The 21,989-nt window shown below is 48.5% G+C and overlaps 1 protein-coding gene across 2 annotated transcripts in view; it reads right to left on the bottom strand.

Annotated features, from left to right (window-relative positions):
• Positions 1-248: 248 nt before the first annotated feature.
• The window catches only part of kif20ba (kinesin family member 20Ba), a 49,219-nt gene continuing 27,478 nt past the window's right edge, over positions 249-21,989 (bottom strand). The window contains exons 27-33 of one of the 2 annotated variants that reach the window (XM_071391379.1): positions 21,889-21,987; positions 17,141-17,338; positions 13,185-13,241; positions 11,546-11,620; positions 10,556-10,673; positions 5,981-6,107; positions 249-3,562 (exon numbers count right to left, since the gene is read on the bottom strand). In XM_071391379.1, the coding sequence (XP_071247480.1) occupies positions 5,998-6,107; positions 10,556-10,673; positions 11,546-11,620; positions 13,185-13,241; positions 17,141-17,338; positions 21,889-21,987 (657 nt within the window). In that variant the 3' untranslated portion in view covers positions 249-3,562; positions 5,981-5,997. The remainder of the gene's footprint in view (positions 3,563-5,980; positions 6,108-10,555; positions 10,674-11,545; positions 11,621-13,184; positions 13,242-17,140; positions 17,339-21,888; positions 21,988-21,989) is intronic. The other variant, XM_071391380.1, reaches the window with a different exon arrangement.

Below are 21,989 nucleotides of genomic sequence, written 5' to 3'. Positions count from 1 at the left end.
AAAAAGTACATTCTTTCTTTAGGAATGTAGTGAAGTCAGTTGTCAAAAATATAAATAGTAAAGTAAAGATACCCATAACTACTTAAGTAAAAATACTTTAAAGTACTACTTAAGTACTTTACACCACTGGGTATATACTTAGTTACTGTAGATAGCCTCAAGTCACTGCAATAATTCAGCCAACTAGAAAGTTAGATTTTAGTAGGCAAGGGTTTGTATGCACAAAACTTAAACAATGGACGGCTCAACCAGGTTATAGTGTTTTATTAAACCACCTTGGTATATGTTAGCAGTACAGTATTACAAAGGAATAGTAGTGTTTTATTAAACCACCTTGGTATATGTTAGCAGTACAGTATTACAAAGGAATAGTAGTGTTTTATTAAACCACCGTGGTATATGTTAGCAGTACAGTATTACAAAGGAATAGTAGTGTTTTATTAAACCACCTTGGTATATGTTAGCAGTACAGTATTACAAAGGAATAGTAGTGTTTTATTAAACCACCGTGGTATATGTTAGCAGTACAGTATTACAAAGGAATAGCAGTGTTTTATTAAACCACCTTGGTATATGTTAGCAGTACAGTATTACAAAGGAATAGTAGTGTTTTATTAAACCACCGTGGTATATGTTAGCAGTACAGTATTACAAAGGAATAGTAGTGTTTTATTATACCACCTTGGTATATGTTAGCAGTACAGTATTACTAAGGAATAGTAGTGTTTTATTAAACCACCGTGGTATATGTTAGCAGTACAGTATTACAAAGGAATAGTAGTGTTTTATTAAACCACCTTGGTATATGTTAGCAGTACAGTATTACTAAGGAATAGTAGTGTTTTATTAAACCACCGTGGTATATGTTAGCAGTACAGTATTACAAAGGAATAGCAGTGTTTTATTAAACCACCTTGGTATATGTTAGCAGTACAGTATTACAAAGGAATAGTAGTGTTTTATTAAACCACCGTGGTATATGTTAGCAGTACAGTATTACAAAGGAATAGTAGTGTTTTATTAAACCACCTTGGTATATGTTAGCAGTACAGTATTACAAAGGAATAGTAGTGTTTTATTAAACCACCGTGGTATATTGTTAGCAGTACAGTATTACAAAGGAATAGTAGTGTTTTATTATACCACCTTGGTATATGTTAGCAGTACAGTATTACTAAGGAATAGTAGTGTTTTATTAAACCACCGTGGTATATGTTAGCAGTACAGTATTACAAAGGAATAGTAGTGTTTTATTAAACCACCTTGATATATGTTAGCAGTACAGTATTACAAAGGAATAGTAGTGTTTTATTAAACCACCGTGGTATATGTTAGCAGTACAGTATTACAAAGGAATAGTAGTGTTTTATTAAACCACCTTGGTATATGTTAGCAGTACAGTATTACAAAGGAATAGTAGTGTTTTATTAAACCACCGTGGTATATTGTTAGCAGTACAGTATTACAAAGGAATAGTAGTGTTTTATTATACCACCTTGGTATATGTTAGCAGTACAGTATTACTAAGGAATAGTAGTGTTTTATTAAACCACCGTGGTATATGTTAGCAGTACAGTATTACAAAGGAATAGTAGTGTTTTATTATACCACCTTGGTATATGTTAGCAGTACAGTATTACAAAGGAATAGTAGTGTTTTATTAAACCACCGTGGTATATGTTAGCAGTACAGTATTACAAAGGAATAGTAGTGTTTTATTATACCACCTTGGTATATGTTAGCAGTACAGTATTACAAAGGAATAGTAGTGTTTTATTAAACCACCGTGGTATATTGTTAGCAGTACAGTATTACAAAGGAATAGTAGTGTTTTATTATACCACCTTGGTATATGTTAGCAGTACAGTATTACTAAGGAATAGTAGTGTTTTATTAAACCACCGTGGTATATGTTAGCAGTACAGTATTACAAAGGAATAGTAGTGTTTTATTATACCACCTTGGTATATGTTAGCAGTACAGTATTACAAAGGAATAGTAGTGTTTTATTAAACCACCTTGGTATATGTTAGCAGTACAGTATTACAAAGGAATAGTAGTGTTTTATTAAACCACCGTGGTATAGGTTAGCAGTACAGTATTACAAAGGAATAGTAGTGTTTTATTCAACCACCTTGGTATATGTTAGCAGTGGTATTGAAAAGGAGACTGGGAAAGACATTTAGATTCATTTAGTAAAAAAAAAAAAAGGTTTACCGAGTTAAACCAAAAGAGCAGTTTGTGATGGTGTTCCGTCTTATCCCGGATACTACGCTGATTAGCAGATCTGATTGAATAGGGCCCCTATATCTATGTCACACCATGCATTATCAACACGTTTACAACAAAAATAGGCCTCGGTAGTGGTTGTCCCGAGTGAGATATTCATTCTGCTCCACAAAAAGAAACTAGTGTTTTTTTTTTTACATGAACATTGTTGAGATGAACACAATAAAGTACTTTACTAAATCCCAAGATACTTATAGGAGGCGCCCCTATCAATTTGCTGGAATTTTATAGTTAAAATCTGCAAGTGACTCCATCTGTTACCTTTCAGGGAAGAGAAAACCATAAATGTTGTTTTCCTTGTATTAAGTTTCAATTGGAAAAGCTGCCTTTGAATAACATAAAAAGCCTGTAAGTCTGTACTGTGAGTCTGTACTGTAAGTCTGTACTGTAAGTCTGTACTGTGAGTCTGTACTGTGAGTCTGTACTGTGAGTCTGTACTGTAAGTCTGTACTGTGAGTCTGTACTGTGACTCTGTACTGTAAGTCTGTACTGTAAGTCCTGAAAAGCCTTCTGCATATTAGATACGCATAAATGAATAATTGTCATCAGCATACAGATGTTTATTTTTATTTTTACATGAACATCTGAGATGATCACAGTAAAGTACTATACTTTACACTATACTATACACTATACTGTGTTTTTATAAAGTACTATACTGTGTTTTTATAAAGTACTATACTGTGTTTTTACATGAACATCTGAGATGATCACAGTAAAGTACTATACTGTGTTTTTATAAAGTACTATACTGTGTTTTTATAAAGTACTATACTGTGTTTTTATAAAGTACTATACTGTGTTTTTATAAAGTACTATACTGTGTTTTTATAAAGTACTATACTGTGTTTTTATAAAGTACTATACTAAATCTTCAGATTACTGCATTACCACGATGATGTTCTGGACTGAGAATAAAAATACTTAATTATATTCTGTTAAATCGTATTATACATAGCACACAACAGAGAGAAATAATCATAATATGTGCAACGTTAAATACGTAGAAATAAAATAGACTGAAGTGATAAATGAAGACTATATGAAAGAAAACAGGCAGGTAAGAGAAAGAGGAAGTGATTTCAGAAAATACACGACTTCTGGAAAGAAAAACGACCTTAACAATAAAGTAAACCTCAAGATGTCCTTCATTACAAAATCAATTCATTAATTTCCCTGTACCATTAAGAGCAGCGTCTTTGACTTCAGTCCGGAGTTCTCTCTTGACGATGAGATGGTCACTCTCTTTCTCGTCCGGAACTCCACTGATGATCTGAGACAGAGGTTTACGACCAAAGTTAATCAACAAGTACCTCTTACATGACACCCACCATATCAACCTCAAATGAATGGGAATCACTATCCACAGGGCAGGGCTGAGCAGCGTAGGACCTGAGCCTCTAAGTTTGCCTTCGTGCATACCTTTTTATTTGGGTACACATCTGTGATAAACAACATACCCCCCCTAAAATGTATCAACAACCCTGCTGATGAATACATTTTAAAATGAAGAGCTTCTGTCCCAATAGCTCTGTTGTCCCAATAGCCCTGTTGTCCCAATAGCCCTGTTGTCCCAATAGCCCTGTTGTCCCAATAGCCCTGTTGTCCCAATAGCCCTGTTGTCCCCAATAGACCTGTTGTCCCAATAGCTCTGTTGTCCCAATAGCTCTGTTGTACCAATAGACCTGTTGTCCCAATAGCTCTGTTGTCCCCAATAGCCCTGTTGTCCCAATAGCTCTGTTGTCCCCAATAGCTCTGTTGTACCAATAGACCTGTCGTCCCAATAGCCCTGTTGTCCCAATAGCCCTGTTGTCCCAATAGCTCTGTTGTCCCAATAGCTCTGTTGTCCCAATAGCTCTGTTGTCCCCAATAGCCCTGTTGTCCCAATAGCCCTGTTGTCCCAATAGCTCTGTTGTCCCAATAGCTCTGTTGTCCCCATAGCCCTGTTGTCCCCATAGCTCTGTTGTCCCCAATAGCCCTGTTGTCCCAATAGCCCTGTTGTCCCCAATAGCCCTGTTGTCCCAATAGCCCTGTTGTTTCCAATAGCTCTGTTGTCCCAATAGCCCTGTTGTCCCAATAGCCCTGTTGTCCCAATAGCCCTGTTGTCCCAATAGCCCTGTTGTCCCAATAGCTCTGTTGTCCCAATAGCCCTGTCGTCCCAATAGCCCTGTCGTCCCAATAGCCCTGTCGTCCCAATAGCCCTGTCGTCCCAATAGCCCTGTCGTCCCAATAGCTCTGTCGTCCCAATAGCCCTGTTGTCCCCAATAGCTCTGTTGTCCCAATAGCTCTGTTGTCCCAATAGCCCTGTTGTCCCAATAGCCCTGTTGTCCCAATAGCCCTGTTGTCCCCAATAGCCCTGTTGTCCCAATAGCCCTGTTGTCCCCAATAGCTCTGTTGTCCCAATAGCCCTGTTGTCCCAATAGCCCTGTTGTCCCAATAGCTCTGTTGTCCCAATAGCCCTGTTGTCCCAATAGCTCTGTTGTCCCAATAGCTCTGTTGTCCCAATAGCCCTGTTGTCCCAATAGCCCTGTTGTCCCAATAGCTCTGTTGTCCCAATAGCTCTGTTGTCCCAATAGCTCTGTTGTCCCAATAGCTCTGTTGTCCCAATAGCTCTGTTGTCCCAATAGCCCTGTTGTCCCAATAGCCCTGTTGTCCCCAATAGCTCTGTTGTCCCCAATAGCTCTGTTGTCCCAATAGCCCTGTTGTCCCAATAGCTCTGTTGTCCCAATAGCCCTGTTGTCCCAATAGCTATGTTGTCCCAATAGCTCTGTTGTCCCCAATAGCCCTGTCGTCCCAATAGCTCTGTTGTCCCCAATAGCCCTGTTGTCCCAATAGCCCTGTTGTCCCAATAGCCCTGTTGTCCCCAATAGCTCTGTTGTCCCCAATAGCTCTGTTGTCCCAATAGCCCTGTTGTCCCAATAGCCCTGTTGTCCCAATAGCCCTGTTGTCCCAATAGCCCTGTTGTCCCAATAGCCCTGTTGTACCAATAGCCCTGTTGTCCCAATAGCTCTGTTGTCCCAATAGCTCTGCCCATTAAAACCATGTAAAATGTATTTGTAGCCATCCTAGGGTCCTGCACTACTCATCAGGGGTTCGAACCGATCGTTTCGTTCTGAACAGAACCATTATTTTTAAAATTCCGTTCCACTGTTCCATTCGGCAAAATAAAGTTCTGAACCGGTTCGAACCCCCAAAAAGTACCGGTGTATATTGTTCCATTCTGTTCCTTTTTTGTTATTAACCTGTGAAAAAATCAACAGTTGTTTACATTTAGTTCATTAAATGACTTCACCAATCAGTGTGGATAGAGCAGGCAAGCTAGTTGTTTACATGCATGATGGACAGACAAGTGTAGCCTATGGTGCAAGATGCAACTATAGAAAAATGCCCGTAACCTAAAAGAACGTTATTAGCTGGTTCCCATGCTTTTAAAATAACGGTTCTGTTCCGGAACACCATGGATCACTTTCATTCCCGGTTCTGTTTCTTGAAAAATGTCATTATTTTCCGGTGTTCTGTTCCCTGAACCGGTTCCAACCCCGGCTACAAATAAAACATATTTAATATTTGTATTATTCAGAAACATTAAATACAGCTATACTATCAACAATAAGACATATAATTGTGATATACTTTGGCCATATTGCCCAGGCCTAATTAGACGGACGTGCAGCTGGCTGTTGGTTCTCACCGGGTGGGAGGAGAAGTCTATCGGGGAGGAGATCTCTTCCACTTGGACTTCATGGGTCTAAAGCTCATGGACGACCCCCTATCCGTCTCTGGGGATTTCCCGCTCACCAATCCCATTATCTTTTTAGCTGCAGAGAGAAAGAGGGACGTTAAGGCTTTTAAAAAGCAGAGCAGCATAGGCCAATAAAAAGTTAAAGCCAGAGCAAGCCATTACAGTAGGCCAGAAAAAACTAGCCTGGGTGCCAGTCTGTTTCCATACTCTTGTCAACTCCTTATGGAATTACCATGCTTGACAAGGACAATGGAATAGGAAAAAGAACAAACAGATCTGGGACAAGGCTACAGAAAACGGCCCTGGTGACAGCATCCATGGACTAGCTGTGGACTGAGAGACCGGACAGCATCCATGGACTAGCTGTGGACTGAGAGACCGGACAGCATCCATGGACTAGCTGTGGACTGAGAGACCGGACAGCATCCATGGACTAGCTGTGGACTGAGAGAGACCGGACAGCATCCATGGGCTAGCTGTGGACTGAGAGACCGGACAGCATCCATGGACTAGCAGTGGACAGAGAGACCGGACAGCATCCATGGACTAGCTGTGGACAGAGACCGGACAGCATCCATGGGCTAGCTGTGGACTGAGAGACCAGACAGCATCCATGGGCTAGCTGTGGACAGAGACCGGACAGCATCCATGGGCTAGCTGTGGACTGAGACCGGACAGCATCCATGGACTAGCTGTGGACTGAGAGACCGGACAGCATCCTTGGACTAGCTGTGGACTGAGAGACCGGACAGCATCCATGGACTAGCTGTGGACTGAGAGACCGGACAGCATCCATGGACTAGCTGTGGACTGAGAGACCGGACAGCATCCATGGACTAGCTGTGGACTGAGAGACCGGACAGCATCCCTGGACTAGCTGTGGACTGAGAGACCGGACAGAATCCGTGGACTAGCTGTGGACTGAGAGACCGGACAGCATCCATGGACTAGCTGTGGACTGAGAGACCGGACAGCATCCATGGACTAGCTGTGGACTGAGAGACCGGACAGCATCCATGGACTAGCTGTGGACTGAGAGACCGGACAGCATCCATGGACTAGCTGTGGACTGAGAGACCGGACAGCATCCATGGACTAGCTGTGGAATGAGAGAGACCGGACAGCATCCATGGGCTAGCTGTGGAATGAGAGAGACCGGACAGCATCCATGGACTAGCTGTGGAATGAGAGAGACCGGACAGCATCCATGGACTAGCTGTGGACTGAGAGACCGGACAGCATCCATGGACTAGCTGTGGACTGAGAGACCGGACAGCATCCATGGACTAGCTGTGGACTGAGAGACCAGACAGCATCCATAGACTAGCTGTGGACTGAGAGACCGGACAGCATCCATGGACTAGCTGTGGACTGAGAGACCGGACAGCATCCATGGACTAGCTGTGGACTGAGAGACCGGACAGCATCCATGGACTAGCTGTGGACTGAGAGAAGGGACAGCATCCATGGACTAGCTGTGGACTGAGAGACCGGACAGCATCCATGGACTAGCTGTGGACTGAGAGACCGGACAGCATCCATGGACTAGCTGTGGACTGAGAGACCGGACAGCATCCATGGACTAGCTGTGGACTGAGAGACCGGACAGCATCCATGGACTAGCTGTGGCCTGAGAGACCAGACAGCATCCGTGGACTAGCTGTGGACTGAGAGACCGGACAGCATCCATGGGCTGGCTGTGGAATGAGAGAGACCGGACAGCATCCATGGACTAGCTGTGGACTGAGAGACCGGACAGCATCCATGGGCTAGCTGTGGAATGAGAGAGACCGGACAGCATCCATGGGCTAGCTGTGGACAGAGAGACCGGACAGCATCCATGGGCTAACTGTGGAATGAGAGAGACCGGACAGCATCCATGGGCTAGCTGTGGAATGAGAGAGACCGGACAGCATCCATGGACTAGCTGTGGAATGAGAGAGACCGGACAGCATCCATGGACTAGCTGTGGACTGAGAGACCGGACAGCATCCATGGACTAGCTGTGGACTGAGAGACCGGACAGCATCCATGGACTAGCTGTGGACTGAGAGAGACCGGACAGCATCCATGGACTAGCTGTGGACTGAGAGACCGGACAGCATCCATGGGCTAGCTGTGGAATGAGAGAGACCGGACAGCATCCATGGGCTAGCTGTGGACTGAGAGACCGGATAGCATCCATGGGCTGGCTGTGGAATGAGAGAGACCGGACAGCATCCATGGACTAGCTGTGGACTGAGAGACCGGACAGCATCCATGGGCTAGCTGTGGAATGAGAGAGACCGGACAGCATCCATGGACTAGCTGTGGACTGAGAGACCGGACAGCATCCATGGACTAGCTGTGGACTGAGAGACCGGACAGCATCCATGGACTAGCTGTGGACTGAGAGACCGGACAGCATCCATGGACTAGCTGTGGACTGAGAGACCGGACAGCATCCATGGACTAGCTGTGGACTGAGAGACCGGACAGCATCCATGGACTAGCTGTGGACTGAGAGACCGGACAGCATCCATGGACTAGCTGTGGACTGAGAGACCGGACAGCATCCATGGACTAGCTGTGGACTGAGAGACCGGACAGCATCCATGGACTAGCTGTGGACTGAGAGACCGGACAGCATCCGTGGACTAGCTGTGGACTGAGAGACCGGACAGCATCCATGGACTAGCTGTGGACTGAGAGACCGGACAGCATCCATGGACTAGCTGTGGACTGAGAGACCGGACAGCATCCATGGACTAGCTGTGGACTGAGAGACCGGACAGCATCCATGGACTAGCTGTGGAATGAGAGACCGGACAGCATCCATGGGCTAACTGCGGAATGAGAGACCGGACAGCATCCATGGACTAGCTGTGGACTGAGAGACCGGACAGCATCCATGGACTAGCTGTGGACTGAGAGACCGGACAGCATCCATGGACTAGCTGTGGACTGAGAGACCGGACAGCATCCATAGACTAGCTGTGGACTGAGAGACCGGACAGCATCCATGGACTAGCTGTGGACTGAGAGACCGGACAGCATCCATGGACTAGCTGTGGACTGAGAGACCGGACAGCATCCATGGACTAGCTGTGGACTGAGAGACCGGACAGCATCCATGGACTAGCTGTGGACTGAGAGACCGGACAGCATCCATGGACTAGCTGTGGACTGAGAGACCGGACAGCATCCATGGACTAGCTGTGGACTGAGAGACCGGATAGCATCCATGGGCTGGCTGTGGAATGAGAGAGACCGGACAGCATCCATGGACTAGCTGTGGACTGAGAGACCGGACAGCATCCATGGGCTGGCTGTGGAATGAGAGAGACCGGACAGCATCCATGGGCTAGCTGTGGACTGAGAGACCGGATAGCATCCATGGGCTGGCTGTGGAATGAGAGAGACCGGACAGCATCCATGGACTAGCTGTGGACTGAGAGACCGGACAGCATCCATGGGCTAGCTGTGGAATGAGAGAGACCGGACAGCATCCATGGGCTAGCTGTGGACAGAGAGACCGGACAGCATCCATGGGCTAACTGTGGAATGAGAGAGACCGGACAGCATCCATGGACTAGCTGTGGAATGAGAGAGACCGGACAGCATCCATGGACTAGCTGTGGACTGAGAGACCGGACAGCATCCATGGACTAGCTGTGGACTGAGAGACCGGACAGCATCCATGGGCTAGCTGTGGACTGAGAGACCGGATAGCATCCATGGGCTGGCTGTGGAATGAGAGAGACCGAACAGCATCCATGGACTAGCTGTGGACTGAGAGACCGGACAGCATCCATGGGCTAGCTGTGGAATGAGAGAGACCGGACAGCATCCATGGGCTAGCTGTGGACAGAGGACCGGACAGCATCCATGGGCTAACTGTGGAATGAGAGGGACAGCATCCATGGGCTAACTGTGACTGAGAGACCGCAGCATCCATGGACTAGCTGTGGAATGAGAGAGACCGGACAGCATCCATGGGCTAGCTGTGGAATGAGAGAGACCAGGCATTATCCATGGGCTAACTGTGGAATGAGAGAGACCGGACAGCATCCATGGGCTAGCTGTGGACTGAGAGACCGGACAGCATCCATGGACTAGCTGTGGAATGAGAGAGACTGGACAGCATCCATGGGCTAACTGTGGAATGAGAGACCGGACAGCATCCATGGGCTAGCTGTGGAATGAGAGAGACCGGACAGCATCCATGGGCTAACTGTGGAATGAGAGAGACCAGGCAGCATCCATGGACTAGCTGTGGACTGAGAGACCGGACAGCATCCATGAGCTAGTTCTGGACAGAGGGATTGTGGCAGGTTATATTGAACTTGACCATTAAGGTGTGTTTTGATGTTACTTTGACTCCAGTGTGGTTGCAGTTTCTGGCTCTTTGGTCTGATGATGATGCTGATCATATAGTCTGTGCTCGGTGCTCTATACTCTGCAGTGCTGTTCTGTGTGGGATAGACGGTCATGCTGTCAGTGCAGAGTTGCACCAAGTCATTCCGTGCTACTGTCAACTCTTACCCTTGCTACCGAAGACTCCGATCTTCTGCATCGTTCCTTCTTTCCTGCTATGCAAGCTGGACTGGGAGTCCTGGGGCCTTATGGATCCCGGGTCTTTACTGCCACTGACCGGAGATGGCTATAGACGGAAGAGAAACCATGACATAAGTCTTTATTTATTTATTTAACCTTTATTTAACTAGGAAAGTCAGTTAAGAAATCATTCTTATTTACAATGACAGCCTACCCCCGGCCAAACCTGGACGACGCTGGGCCAATTGAGCGCCGCCCTATGGGACTCCCAATCACAGCCTGGATTCGAACCAGGGTGTCTGTAGTGATGCCTCTAGCACTGAGATGCAGTGCCTTAGACCGCTGCGCCACTCGGGAGACCCAAAGTAAACCAATAAGTAATATAAAGACTAAAGGTGAGATGCTATACTTTATTATCACCGAGGGGAAATCTGACAGAGCTTCCACATAAACACATAGAATGAATTGACACAATGTACATTGTTAACACTGTCATCATAATGTACACCCCCTCCCTACCCACACAAACTGTACACCCCCTCTCCACCCACACAAACTGCACACCCCCTCCCCACCCACACAAACTGCACACCCCCTCCCCACCCACACAAACTGCACACCCCCTCCCTCCCCACCCACACAAACTGCACACCCCCTCCCCACCCACACAAACTGCACACCCCCTCCCCACCCACACAAACTGCACACCCCCTCCCCTCCCCACCCACACAAACTGCACACCCCCTCCCCTCCCCACCCACACAAACTGCACACCCCCTCCCCACCCACACAAACTGCCATTAGTTCATGCCAGGCAAGGTTGTGACGAGGTGACACCTCCACATGATGAGGCCCTACAGGCCAGGCTCCAGTCCATTATCATCAGCCTCTGTGTCTCCCCCACTGTTTAACAGATTTATTGACAGGGGGACAAAGTCATGTTTGTATCTGTTCAAACATAAAAGCCGTGTGTCTCACCAACTCTTGATGCACAGCCAGTTTAGAAGCCAGTCTGGTTCTGGGGTTTCTATGGTTCTCCTTGCGCACCTCATCCTGAAAAACACCAGGGAGAGAGAGATGAGACTTGGGAGACCAGGGAGAGAGAGATGAGACTTGGGAGACCAGGGAGAGAGAGATGAGACTTGGGAGACCAGGGAGAGAGAGATGAGACTTGGGAAACCAGGGAGAGAGAGATGAGACTTGGGAGACCAGGGAGAGAGAGATGAGACTTGGGAGACCAGGGAGAGAGACCATAGAGAGAGAGATGAGACCAGGGAGAGCGAGACCAGGGAGAGAGAGATGATATTTAGGAGACCAGTGAGAGAGAGATGAGACTTGGGAGACCAGGGAGAGAAAGATGAGACCAGGGATAGAGACCATGGAGAGAGAGACCAGGGAGAGAGAGACCAGGGAGGGATAGAGAGATGCGATTTAGGAGACCAGGGATAGAGACCATGGAGAGAGAGATGAGACCAGGGAGAGCGAGACCAGGGAGAGAGAGATGAGATTTAGGAGACCAGTGAGAGAGAGATGAGACTTGGGAGACCAGGGAGAGAAAGATGAGACCAGGGATAGAGACCATGGAGAGAGATGACGATGGAGAGAGAGACCAGGGAGGGATAGAGAGATGCGATTTAGGAGACCAGGGATAGAGACCATGGAGAGAGAGATGAGACCAGGGAGAGCGAGACCAGGGAGAGAGAGATGAGATTTAGGAGACCAGTGAGAGAGAGATGAGACCAGATATAGAGACCATGGAGAGAGATGAGATTTAGGAGACCAGGGAGAGCGAGACCAGGGAGAGAGAGATGAGACTTGGGAGACCAGGGAGAGAGAGAGATGAGACTTGGGAGACCAGGGAGAGAGAGATGAGACCAGGGAGAGAGAGATGAGACTTGGGAGACCAGGGAGAGAGAGATGAGACCAGGGAGAGATACCAGGGAGAGAGATATGAGACCAGGGAGAGATACCACGGAGAGATAAATTAGATTTAGGAGACCAGGGAGAGCGAGACGAGATTTAGGAGACCAGGGAGAGCGAGATGAGATTTAGGAGACCAGGGAGAGAGAGATGAGACTTGGGAGACCAGGGAGAGAGAGATGAGACTTGGGAGACCAGGGAGAGAGAGATGAGACTTGGGAGACCAGGGAGAGAGAGATGAGACTTGGGAGACCAGGGAGAGAGAGATGAGACTTGGGAGACCAGGGAGAGAGAGATGAGACTTGGGAGACCAGGGAGAGAGAGATGAGATTTAGGAGACCAGGGAGAGAGAGATGAGATTTAGGAGACCAAGGAGAGAGAGATGAGATTTGGGAGACCAGGGAGAGAGGAGACCAGGGAGAGAGATATGAGATTTAGGAGACCAGGGAGAGAGGAGAGACCAGGGAGAGAGGAGAGACCAGGGAGAGAGGAGAGACCAGGGAGAGAGGAGAGACCAGGGAGCGAGGAGACCAGGGAGCGAGGAGAGACCAGGGAGCGAGGAGAGACCAGGGAGCGAGGAGAGACCAGGGAGCGAGGAGAGACCAGGGAGCGAGGAGAGACCAGGGAGCGAGGAGAGACCAGGGAGCGAGGAGAGACCAGGGAGAGAGGAGATCAGGCATGAAGAGGGGAGTGGTACCTGAGATGGGAGTTCATGCGTTGCTCTCCTTTTAGCTGGACTTCGCCATCCGCTCTTCTTAAAAAAAAGAAAGAGGTTTGTTATAAAGTTAGCAAGAATAACCTGAGTCTAATACACCGAGGGCTATATGTGTCAACCATGTACCAGGTAACTAACCAACCACAAAGACGCATAGAACATCTGACATTGATGTTATATTGACACGTGAAATACATCAGTACTAAAAGGCTACAAGGGCGTGTCATAATGTGAAGATAAATACTTTAACAGCACATTTAAAAGTTGTAGAAGCTTCAACTTCTGGTGCTTCAAATGCATTTATCTTTAATACTAAAACCATTGCTCTGTTTATGTGTTTGTTGTGAACCTTAAATAAAATAATTAACCGTCTAAACGATTTAGTGGCTGTGTTTTTATTACACCTAGATCACTGAAGGCAGAGATAAAGCTGATTAATACCCACATCATGAATTCAAATAAAACGTTTATTACTAAATAGGAAACATTGTGAAAAATATTTTGAATTGAACTCTAACTTTCCCTTGTCGTCATCTCTCAACATATCTTTCTTCATATCTCGTGTTCAACAGAATGCTTGGCATTTTATTCCCAGCAGTGGGGAGTCAGAGACACGGGGGAGTCAGAGACACGGGGGAGTCAGAGACACGGGGGAGTCAGAGACACGGGGGAGTCAGAGACACGGGGGAGTCAGAGACACGGGGGAGTCAGAGACACGGGGGAGTCAGAGACACGGGGGAGTCGGAGCCACAGACCTCAGGGAAAGACTTGTTTTTGTGTCCCATCAGATAACAGAGAGGCTGAGTAACACTAAAGATAGGACCAGGAACATCAGAGCACCCAAAGACTCCCCCGCGGTGTTGTATAGCTAGTTACCATGTTGTTAACTAGGGGCGGCAGGTAGACTAGTGGTAAGAGCGTTGGGCTAGTAACCGAAAGGTTGCTAGATCGAATCCCCGAGCTGACAAGGTACAAATCTGTCGTTCTGCCCCTGAACAAGGCAGTTAACCCACTGTTCCTAGGACGTCATTGTAAATAAGAATTTGTTCTTAACTGACTTGCCTAATTTAATTAAATAAAGGTTCAAATATATACAATATATATATTTTTAAGTACAGGCAGTGGACCAAACCCCTCTCTGCCGTCAGCGCTCTCTCTCTCTCACACAGACACACACCTTTCCCAAGTCCTCGGGTGAATCCCAATAGTATTTCCGTATTTCCTTGTTTCCTCATGTCCTCGTCTCCTTCTCAAAGCACATTGGACCAAAAGATCTGAGGTTCCTCCCCTCAGAACTTCTTAGGGAGGTGAGGAATCAAGTAAATAAAATGGAGATTCACTCCTCCCCTATCTCCTCCATCGTCTCTCCCCTGTCGTCTCTCCCCCATCGTCTCTCCCCTGTCGTCTCTCCTCCATCGTCTCTCCCCCATCGTCTCTCCTCCCCTCTCTCCTCCATCGTCTCTCTTCCCCCCCTCTGGGACAGTCAGTAATGGAATTACTTTAGTCTCAAACTGAAGAGGTTTAACCCCATAAATACTCCTCCTATATGGACTTAATACTGCACCATAGCCTTCACTCACTCCTACGCCGCCGCAGCAGCAGAGACCCACCTCCTACGCCGCCGCAGCAGAGACCCACCTCCTACGCCGCCGCAGCAGAGACCCACCTCCTACGCCGCAGCAGCAGAGACCCACCTCCTACGCCGCCGCAGCAGAGACCCACCTCCTACGCAGCAGCAGAGACCCACCTCCTACGCCGCAGCAGAGACCCACCTCCTACGCAGCAGCAGAGACCCACCTCCTACGCAGCAGCAGAGACCCACCTCCTACGCAGCAGCAGAGACCCACCTCCTACGCAGCAGCAGAGACCCACCTCCTACGCAGCAGCAGCAGAGACCCACCTCCAACGCTGCAGCAGCAGAGACCCACCTCCTACGCAGCAGCAGCAGAGACCCACCTCCTACGCAGCAGCAGAGACCCACCTCCTACGCAGCAGCAGAGACCCACCTCCTACGCAGCAGCAGAGACCCACCTCCTACGCAGCAGCAGCAGAGACCCACCTCCAACGCTGCAGCAGCAGAGACCCACCTCCTACGCAGCAGCAGAGACCCACCTCCTACGCAGCAGCAGAGACCCACCTCCTACGCAGCAGCAGCAGAGACCCACCTCCTACGCCGCCGCAGCAGAGACCCACCTCCTACGCAGCAGCAGAGACCCACCTCCTACGCAGCAGCAGAGACCCACCTCCTACGCAGCAGCAGCAGAGACCCACCTCCTACGCAGCAGCAGAGACCCACCTCCTACGCCGCTGCAGCAGCAGAGACCCACCTCCTACGCAGCAGCAGCAGCAGAGACCCACCTCCTACGCAGCAGCAGCAGCAGAGACCCACCTCCTACGCCGCAGCAGCAGCAGAGACCCACCTCCTACGCAGCAGCAGCAGCAGAGACCCACCTCCTACGCCGCTGCAGCAGCAGAGACCCACCTCCTACGCCGCTGCAGCAGCAGAGACCCACCTCCTACGCCGCAGCAGCAGCAGAGACCCACCTCCTACGCAGCAGCAGCAGAGACCCACCTCCTACGCAGCAGCAGCAGAGACCCACCTCCTACGCAGCAGCAGAGACCCACCTCCTACGCAGCAGCAGCAGAGACCCACCTCCTACGCAGCAGCAGCAGAGACCCACCTCCTACGCAGCAGCAGCAGAGACCCACCTCCTACGCAGCAGCAGCAGAGACCCACCTCCTACGCAGCAGCAGCAGAGACCCACCTCCTACGCAGCAGCAGAGACCCACCTCCTACGCAGCAGCAGAGACCCACCTCCTACGCCGCCGCAGCAGAGACCCACCTCCTACGCCGCCGCAGCAGAGACCCACCTCCTACGCCGCAGCAGAGACCCACCTCCTACGCAGCAGCAGAGACCCACCTCCTACGCAGCAGCAGAGACCCACCTCCTACGCAGCAGCAGAGACCCACCTCCTACGCAGCAGCAGAGACCCACCTCCTACGCAGCAGCAGAGACCCACCTCCTACGCAGCAGCAGAGACCCACCTCCTACGCAGCAGCAGAGACCCACCTCCTACGCAGCAGCAGAGACCCACCTCCTACGCAGCAGCAGAGACCCACCTCCGACGCAGCAGCAGCGACCCACCTTCTACGCAGCAGCAGAGACCCACCTCCTACGCCACCGCAGCAGCAGAGACCCACCTCCTACGCCACCGCAGCAGCAGAGACCCACCTCCTACGCAGCAGCAGAGACCCACCTCCTACGCCGCTGCAGCAGCAGAGACCCACCTCCTACGCAGCAGCAGAGACCCACCTCCTACGCAGCAGCAGAGACCCACCTCCTACGCAGCAGCAGAGACCCACCTCCTACGCAGCAGCAGAGACCCACCTCCTACGCAGCAGCAGAGACCCACCTCCTACGCAGCAGCAGAGACCCACCTCCTACGCCGCCGCAGCAGAGACCCTACACTACATCGACTCATTATATTCACACAACAACCATGCGTGTGTTAGATGTAATAGGAAACTCTATAATTTACTTCCATAAAAAGAAGCACAAGCCTTTCATTTCAATGCATAATGTAAGATGGGGCAGTGAACTATTAATATGTTGAACAACTTGCTCTTCAGATGAACCTAATTAACACTTCATTATGGCTTATCTGAGGCTATTTAAACATTTTGCTTCTTGCATGGTTTCTTATGCCATTGCAATTAGTTAGGTGGGTGACTCCTGACTTTGGACATGGGATAACAGAACTGCTGCAGTACCAATGCTCTCTCTGTAAAATGTATTTAAGATGACTGACAGGAGAGAGACCACCACCTGAATGGTAAGACGGACAGGGTCTGCAACTACAGGGGCAGAAGGACCACACAGTTGTACCCTGGACTGAACCTGCAGTAACGTCCCTCACTGCACGTTAACACCGTCTACCTTGTCAATCTCAGAGCTCTTCCTCTTGCGGGTGATTTTGACGTTGACCACGGCCTCTCCCTGGCGTTTCAGGGCCATCCTGTTGGGCTGCAGCGGGCTGAAGGAGATCTCCAGCTCCGGCTTGGGGAAGCGGCTGGTCCTGCCTCCTTCTGTGGAGATCTCTGAGGAGTCTAGCACCGACGGGTAGCCCCCAGACCTCTACAGACAGACAGGGGTACACAGGATGGCAGTGAGGGTGAGTTAACCTACAGGAGTGTCTAGTCAGTCGGGTTAACCTACAGGAAGGAGTGTCTAGTCAGTCGGGTTAACCTACAGGAAGGAGTGTCTAGTCAGTCGGGTTAACCTACAGGAAGGAGTGTCTAGTCAGTCGGGTTAACCTACAGGAGTGTCTAGTCAGTCGGGTTAACCTACAGGAAGGAGTGTCTAGTCAGTTGGGTTAACCTACAGGAAGGAGTGTCTAGTCAGTTGGGTTAACCTACAGGAAGGAGTGTCTAGTCAGTTGGGTTAACCTACAGGAAGGAGTGTCTAGTCAGTTGGGTTAACCTACAGGAAGGAGTGTCTAGTCAGTTGGGTTAACCTACAGGAAGGAGTGTCTAGTCAGTTGGGTTAACCTACAGGAAGGAGTGTCTAGTCAGTTGGGTTAACCTACAGGAAGGAGTGTCTAGTCAGTTGGGTTAACCTACAGGAAGGCGTGTCTAGTCAGTTGGGTTAACATACAGGAGTGTCTAGTCAGTTGGGTTAACCTACAGGAGTGTCTAGTCAGTCGGATTAACCTACAGGAGTGTCTAGTCAGTCGGATTAACCTACAGGAGTGTCTAGTCAGTTGGGTTAACCTACAGGAGTGTCTAGTCAGTTGGGGTAACCTACAGGAAGGAGTGTCTAGTCAGTTGGGTTAACCTACAGGAAGGAGTGTTGGGTTAACCTACAGGAAGGAGTGCCTAGTCAGTTGGGTTAACCTACAGGAAGGAGTGTCTAGTCAGTCGGGGTTAACCTACAGGAGTGTCTAGTCAGTTGGGTTAACCTACAGGAGTGTCTAGTCAGTTAGGTTAACCTACAGGAGTGTCTAGTCAGTTGGGTTAACCTACAGGAAGGAGTGTCTAGTCAGTTGGGTTAACCTACAGGAAGGAGTGTCTAGTCAGTTGGGTTAACCTACAGGAAGGAGTGTCTAGTCAGTTGGGTTAACCTACAGGAAGGAGTGTCTAGTCAGTTGGGTTAACCTACAGGAAGGAGTGTCTAGTCAGTTGGGTTAACCTACAGGAGTGTCTAGTCAGTTGGGTTAACCTACAGGAGTGTCTAGTCAGTTGGGTTAACCTACAGGAGTGTCTAGTCAGTCGGGTTAACCTACAGGAGTGTCTAGTCAGTTGGGTTAACCTACAGGAGTGTCTAGTCAGTCGGGTTAACCTACAGGAGTGTCTAGTCAGTTGGGTTAACCTACAGGAAGGAGTGTCTAGTCAGTTGGGTTAACCTACAGGAAGGAGTGTCTAGTCAGTTGGGTTAACCTACAGGAAGGAGTGTCTAGTCAGTTGGGTTAACCTACAGGAAGGAGTGTCTAGTCAGTTGGGTTAACCTACAGGAAGGCGTGTCTAGTCAGTTGGGTTAACATACAGGAGTGTCTAGTCAGTCGGGTTAACCTACAGGAGTGTCTAGTCAGTCGGATTAACCTACAGGAGTGTCTAGTCAGTTGGGTTAACCTACAGGAGTGTCTAGTCAGTTGGGTTAACCTACAGGAGTGTCTAGTCAGTTGGGTTAACCTACAGGAGTGTCTAGTCAGTCGGGTTAACCTACAGGAGTGTCTAGTCAGTTGGGTTAACCTACAGGAGTGTCTAGTCAGTCGGGTTAACCTACAGGAGTGTCTAGTCAGTTGGGTTAACCTACAGGAAGGAGTGTCTAGTCAGTTGGGTTAACCTACAGGAAGGAGTGTCTAGTCAGTTGGGTTAACCTACAGGAAGGAGTGTCTAGTCAGTTGGGTTAACCTACAGGAAGGAGTGTCTAGTCAGTTGGGTTAACCTACAGGAAGGAGTGTCTAGTCAGTTGGGTTAACCTACAGGAAGGCGTGTCTAGTCAGTTGGGTTAACATACAGGAGTGTCTAGTCAGTTGGGTTAACCTACAGGAGTGTCTAGTCAGTCGGATTAACCTACAGGAGTGTCTAGTCAGTCGGGTTAACCTACAGGAGTGTCTAGTCAGTTGGGTTAACCTACAGGAAGGAGTGTCTAGTCAGTTGGGTTAACCTACAGGAAGGAGTGTCTAGTCAGTTGGGTTAACCTACAGGAAGGAGTGTCTAGTCAGTTGGGTTAACCTACAGGAAGGAGTGTCTAGTCAGTTGGGTTAACCTACAGGAAGGAGTGTCTAGTCAGTTGGGTTAACCTACAGGAAGGAGTGTCTAGTCAGTTGGGTTAACCTACAGGAGTGTCTAGTCAGTTGGGTTAACCTACAGGAGTGTCTAGTCAGTTGGGTTAACCTACAGGAGTGTCTAGTCAGTTGGGTTAACCTACAGGAAGGAGTGTCTAGTCAGTTGGGTTAACCTACAGGAAGGAGTGTCTAGTCAGTTGGGTTAACCTACAGGAAGGAGTGTCTAGTCAGTTGGGTTAACCTACAGGAAGGAGTGTCTAGTCAGTTGGGTTAACCTACAGGAAGGCGTGTCTAGTCAGTTGGGTTAACATACAGGAGTGTCTAGTCAGTTGGGTTAACCTACAGGAGTGTCTAGTCAGTCGGATTAACCTACAGGAGTGTCTAGTCAGTCGGGTTAACCTACAGGAGTGTCTAGTCAGTTGGGTTAACCTACAGGAAGGAGTGTCTAGTCAGTTGGGTTAACCTACAGGAAGGAGTGTCTAGTCAGTTGGGTTAACCTACAGGAAGGAGTGTCTAGTCAGTTGGGTTAACCTACAGGAAGGAGTGTCTAGTCAGTTGGGTTAACCTACAGGAAGGAGTGTCTAGTCAGTTGGGTTAACCTACAGGAAGGAGTGTCTAGTCAGTTGGGTTAACCTACAGGAAGGAGTGTCTAGTCAGTTGGGTTAACCTACAGGAGTGTCTAGTCAGTTGGGTTAACCTACAGGAGTGTCTAGTCAGTTGGGTTAACCTACAGGAGTGTCTAGTCAGTTGGGTTAACCTACAGGAGTGTCTAGTCAGTTGGGTTAACCTACAGGAGTGTCTAGTCAGTCGGGTTAACCTACAGGAAGGAGTGTCTAGTCAGTTGGGTTAACCTACAGGAAGGAGTGTCTAGTCAGTTGGGTTAACCTACAGGAAGGAGTGTCTAGTCAGTTGGGTTAACCTACAGGAAGGAGTGTCTAGTCAGTTGGGTTAACCTACAGGAAGGAGTGTCTAGTCAGTTGGGTTAACCTACAGGAAGGAGTGTCTAGTCAGTTGGGTTAACCTACAGGAAGGAGTGTCTAGTCAGTTGGGTTAACCTACAGGAAGGAGTGTCTAGTCAGTTGGGTTAACCTACAGGAAGGAGTGTCTAGTCAGTTGGGTTAACCTACTGGAAGGAGTGTCTAGTCAGTTGGGTTAACCTACAGGAAGGAGTGTCTAGTCAGTTGGGTTAACCTACAGGAAGGAGTGTCTAGTCAGTTGGGTTAACCTACAGGAGTGTCTAGTCAGTTGGGTTAACCTACAGGAAGGAGTGTCTAGTCAGTTGGGTTAACCTACAGGAGTGTCTAGTCAGTTGGGTTAACCTACAGGAAGGAGTGTCTAGTCAGTTGGGTTAACCTACAGGAAGGAGTGTCTAGTCAGTTGGGTTAACCTACAGGAAGGAGTGTCTAGTCAGTTGGGTTAACCTACAGGAAGGAGTGTCTAGTCAGTTGGGTTAACCTACAGGAAGGAGTGTCTAGTCAGTTGGAACAATACAGCATGATGTTCTGACAGATGATGTCATTCTAACGCGACACATGTTGCCAGGAGTCATCAGGGCTGCACATCGTGGAACTCATTTTTAAAAACCAAGATTTTTCTTAATCTATGTGAAAATAGCTCTTAAAATCACTGCGCTCCCCCTTGACTACCGTAGCTATGGAACTAGTGACGGGCATTCCGAGTCTTTCAGTGAGCCGGATCATTTAGCTCCATTCACCTAAATGAGTCGTTTAGTAGTGCTTAAAATGGACCTAAAACCATGACAAAATAATTAGATCTGCCCCACCCCCCCACAAAAAAAATGTTTTTTACTCACTGCAAAAATGAGTGTGGACTAGAATGAGGCTCTCTCCCCACTATCTATTGTTTATGCAGTAATTTATGTTTTTATAACAAAAAAATCCTTACTCGGAGTGTCTCCTGACGCAAGAAGGTAACCATGTTGGATTGATTCAATAGCTCACATAACCTTGGTTCCATTCGTAAACTTCCATCAGAGCAGACGGACGTGGCGCTAACTGACATAAGACATGCAGATGAGAACCTAGCCTTGGAAACCCGACCCCCTAGGCAACAGCAGTGACTCCCAACAAACCACGAGGCAGACGTGCCAGAACGTCGCAACTCGAAACCAAGGTTTGCAGGCTAAACCTTTTGCAGTGGTTTTTAGCGAAGGTAGTTGATGAGAACTAGCCACTTGTGAAATACTCTCATTTAAAAAAATAACCTCAGTGATCTCCATCTTGATGGCTACTATTTTGTCGTGGGGGACGTGGACAACAGGCGGATAAGGCAGTGACGTACTTCCTGTACGCCAAACGGACGTTTCCTTACGTACAGACGTGTTAAGCCGGAAGATTGGAACATTGCATGAGGAAACCCAGACGTCTAGAGAGATTACCTGACTGGTCCTCTTCAACGTCTTTACGCCGTGTACTCGTTGACTGTTGCCATGGAGACTCCTCTCACGGACTTTGGGAGGGCACTCCTCTGCTTTAGTCT

This window comes from Salvelinus alpinus, chromosome 3, assembly GCF_045679555.1.
Source record: "Salvelinus alpinus chromosome 3, SLU_Salpinus.1, whole genome shotgun sequence".
NCBI classification, from domain to species: domain Eukaryota; kingdom Metazoa; phylum Chordata; class Actinopteri; order Salmoniformes; family Salmonidae; genus Salvelinus; species Salvelinus alpinus.
This window is presented reverse-complemented; position numbering and strand designations above follow the sequence as displayed.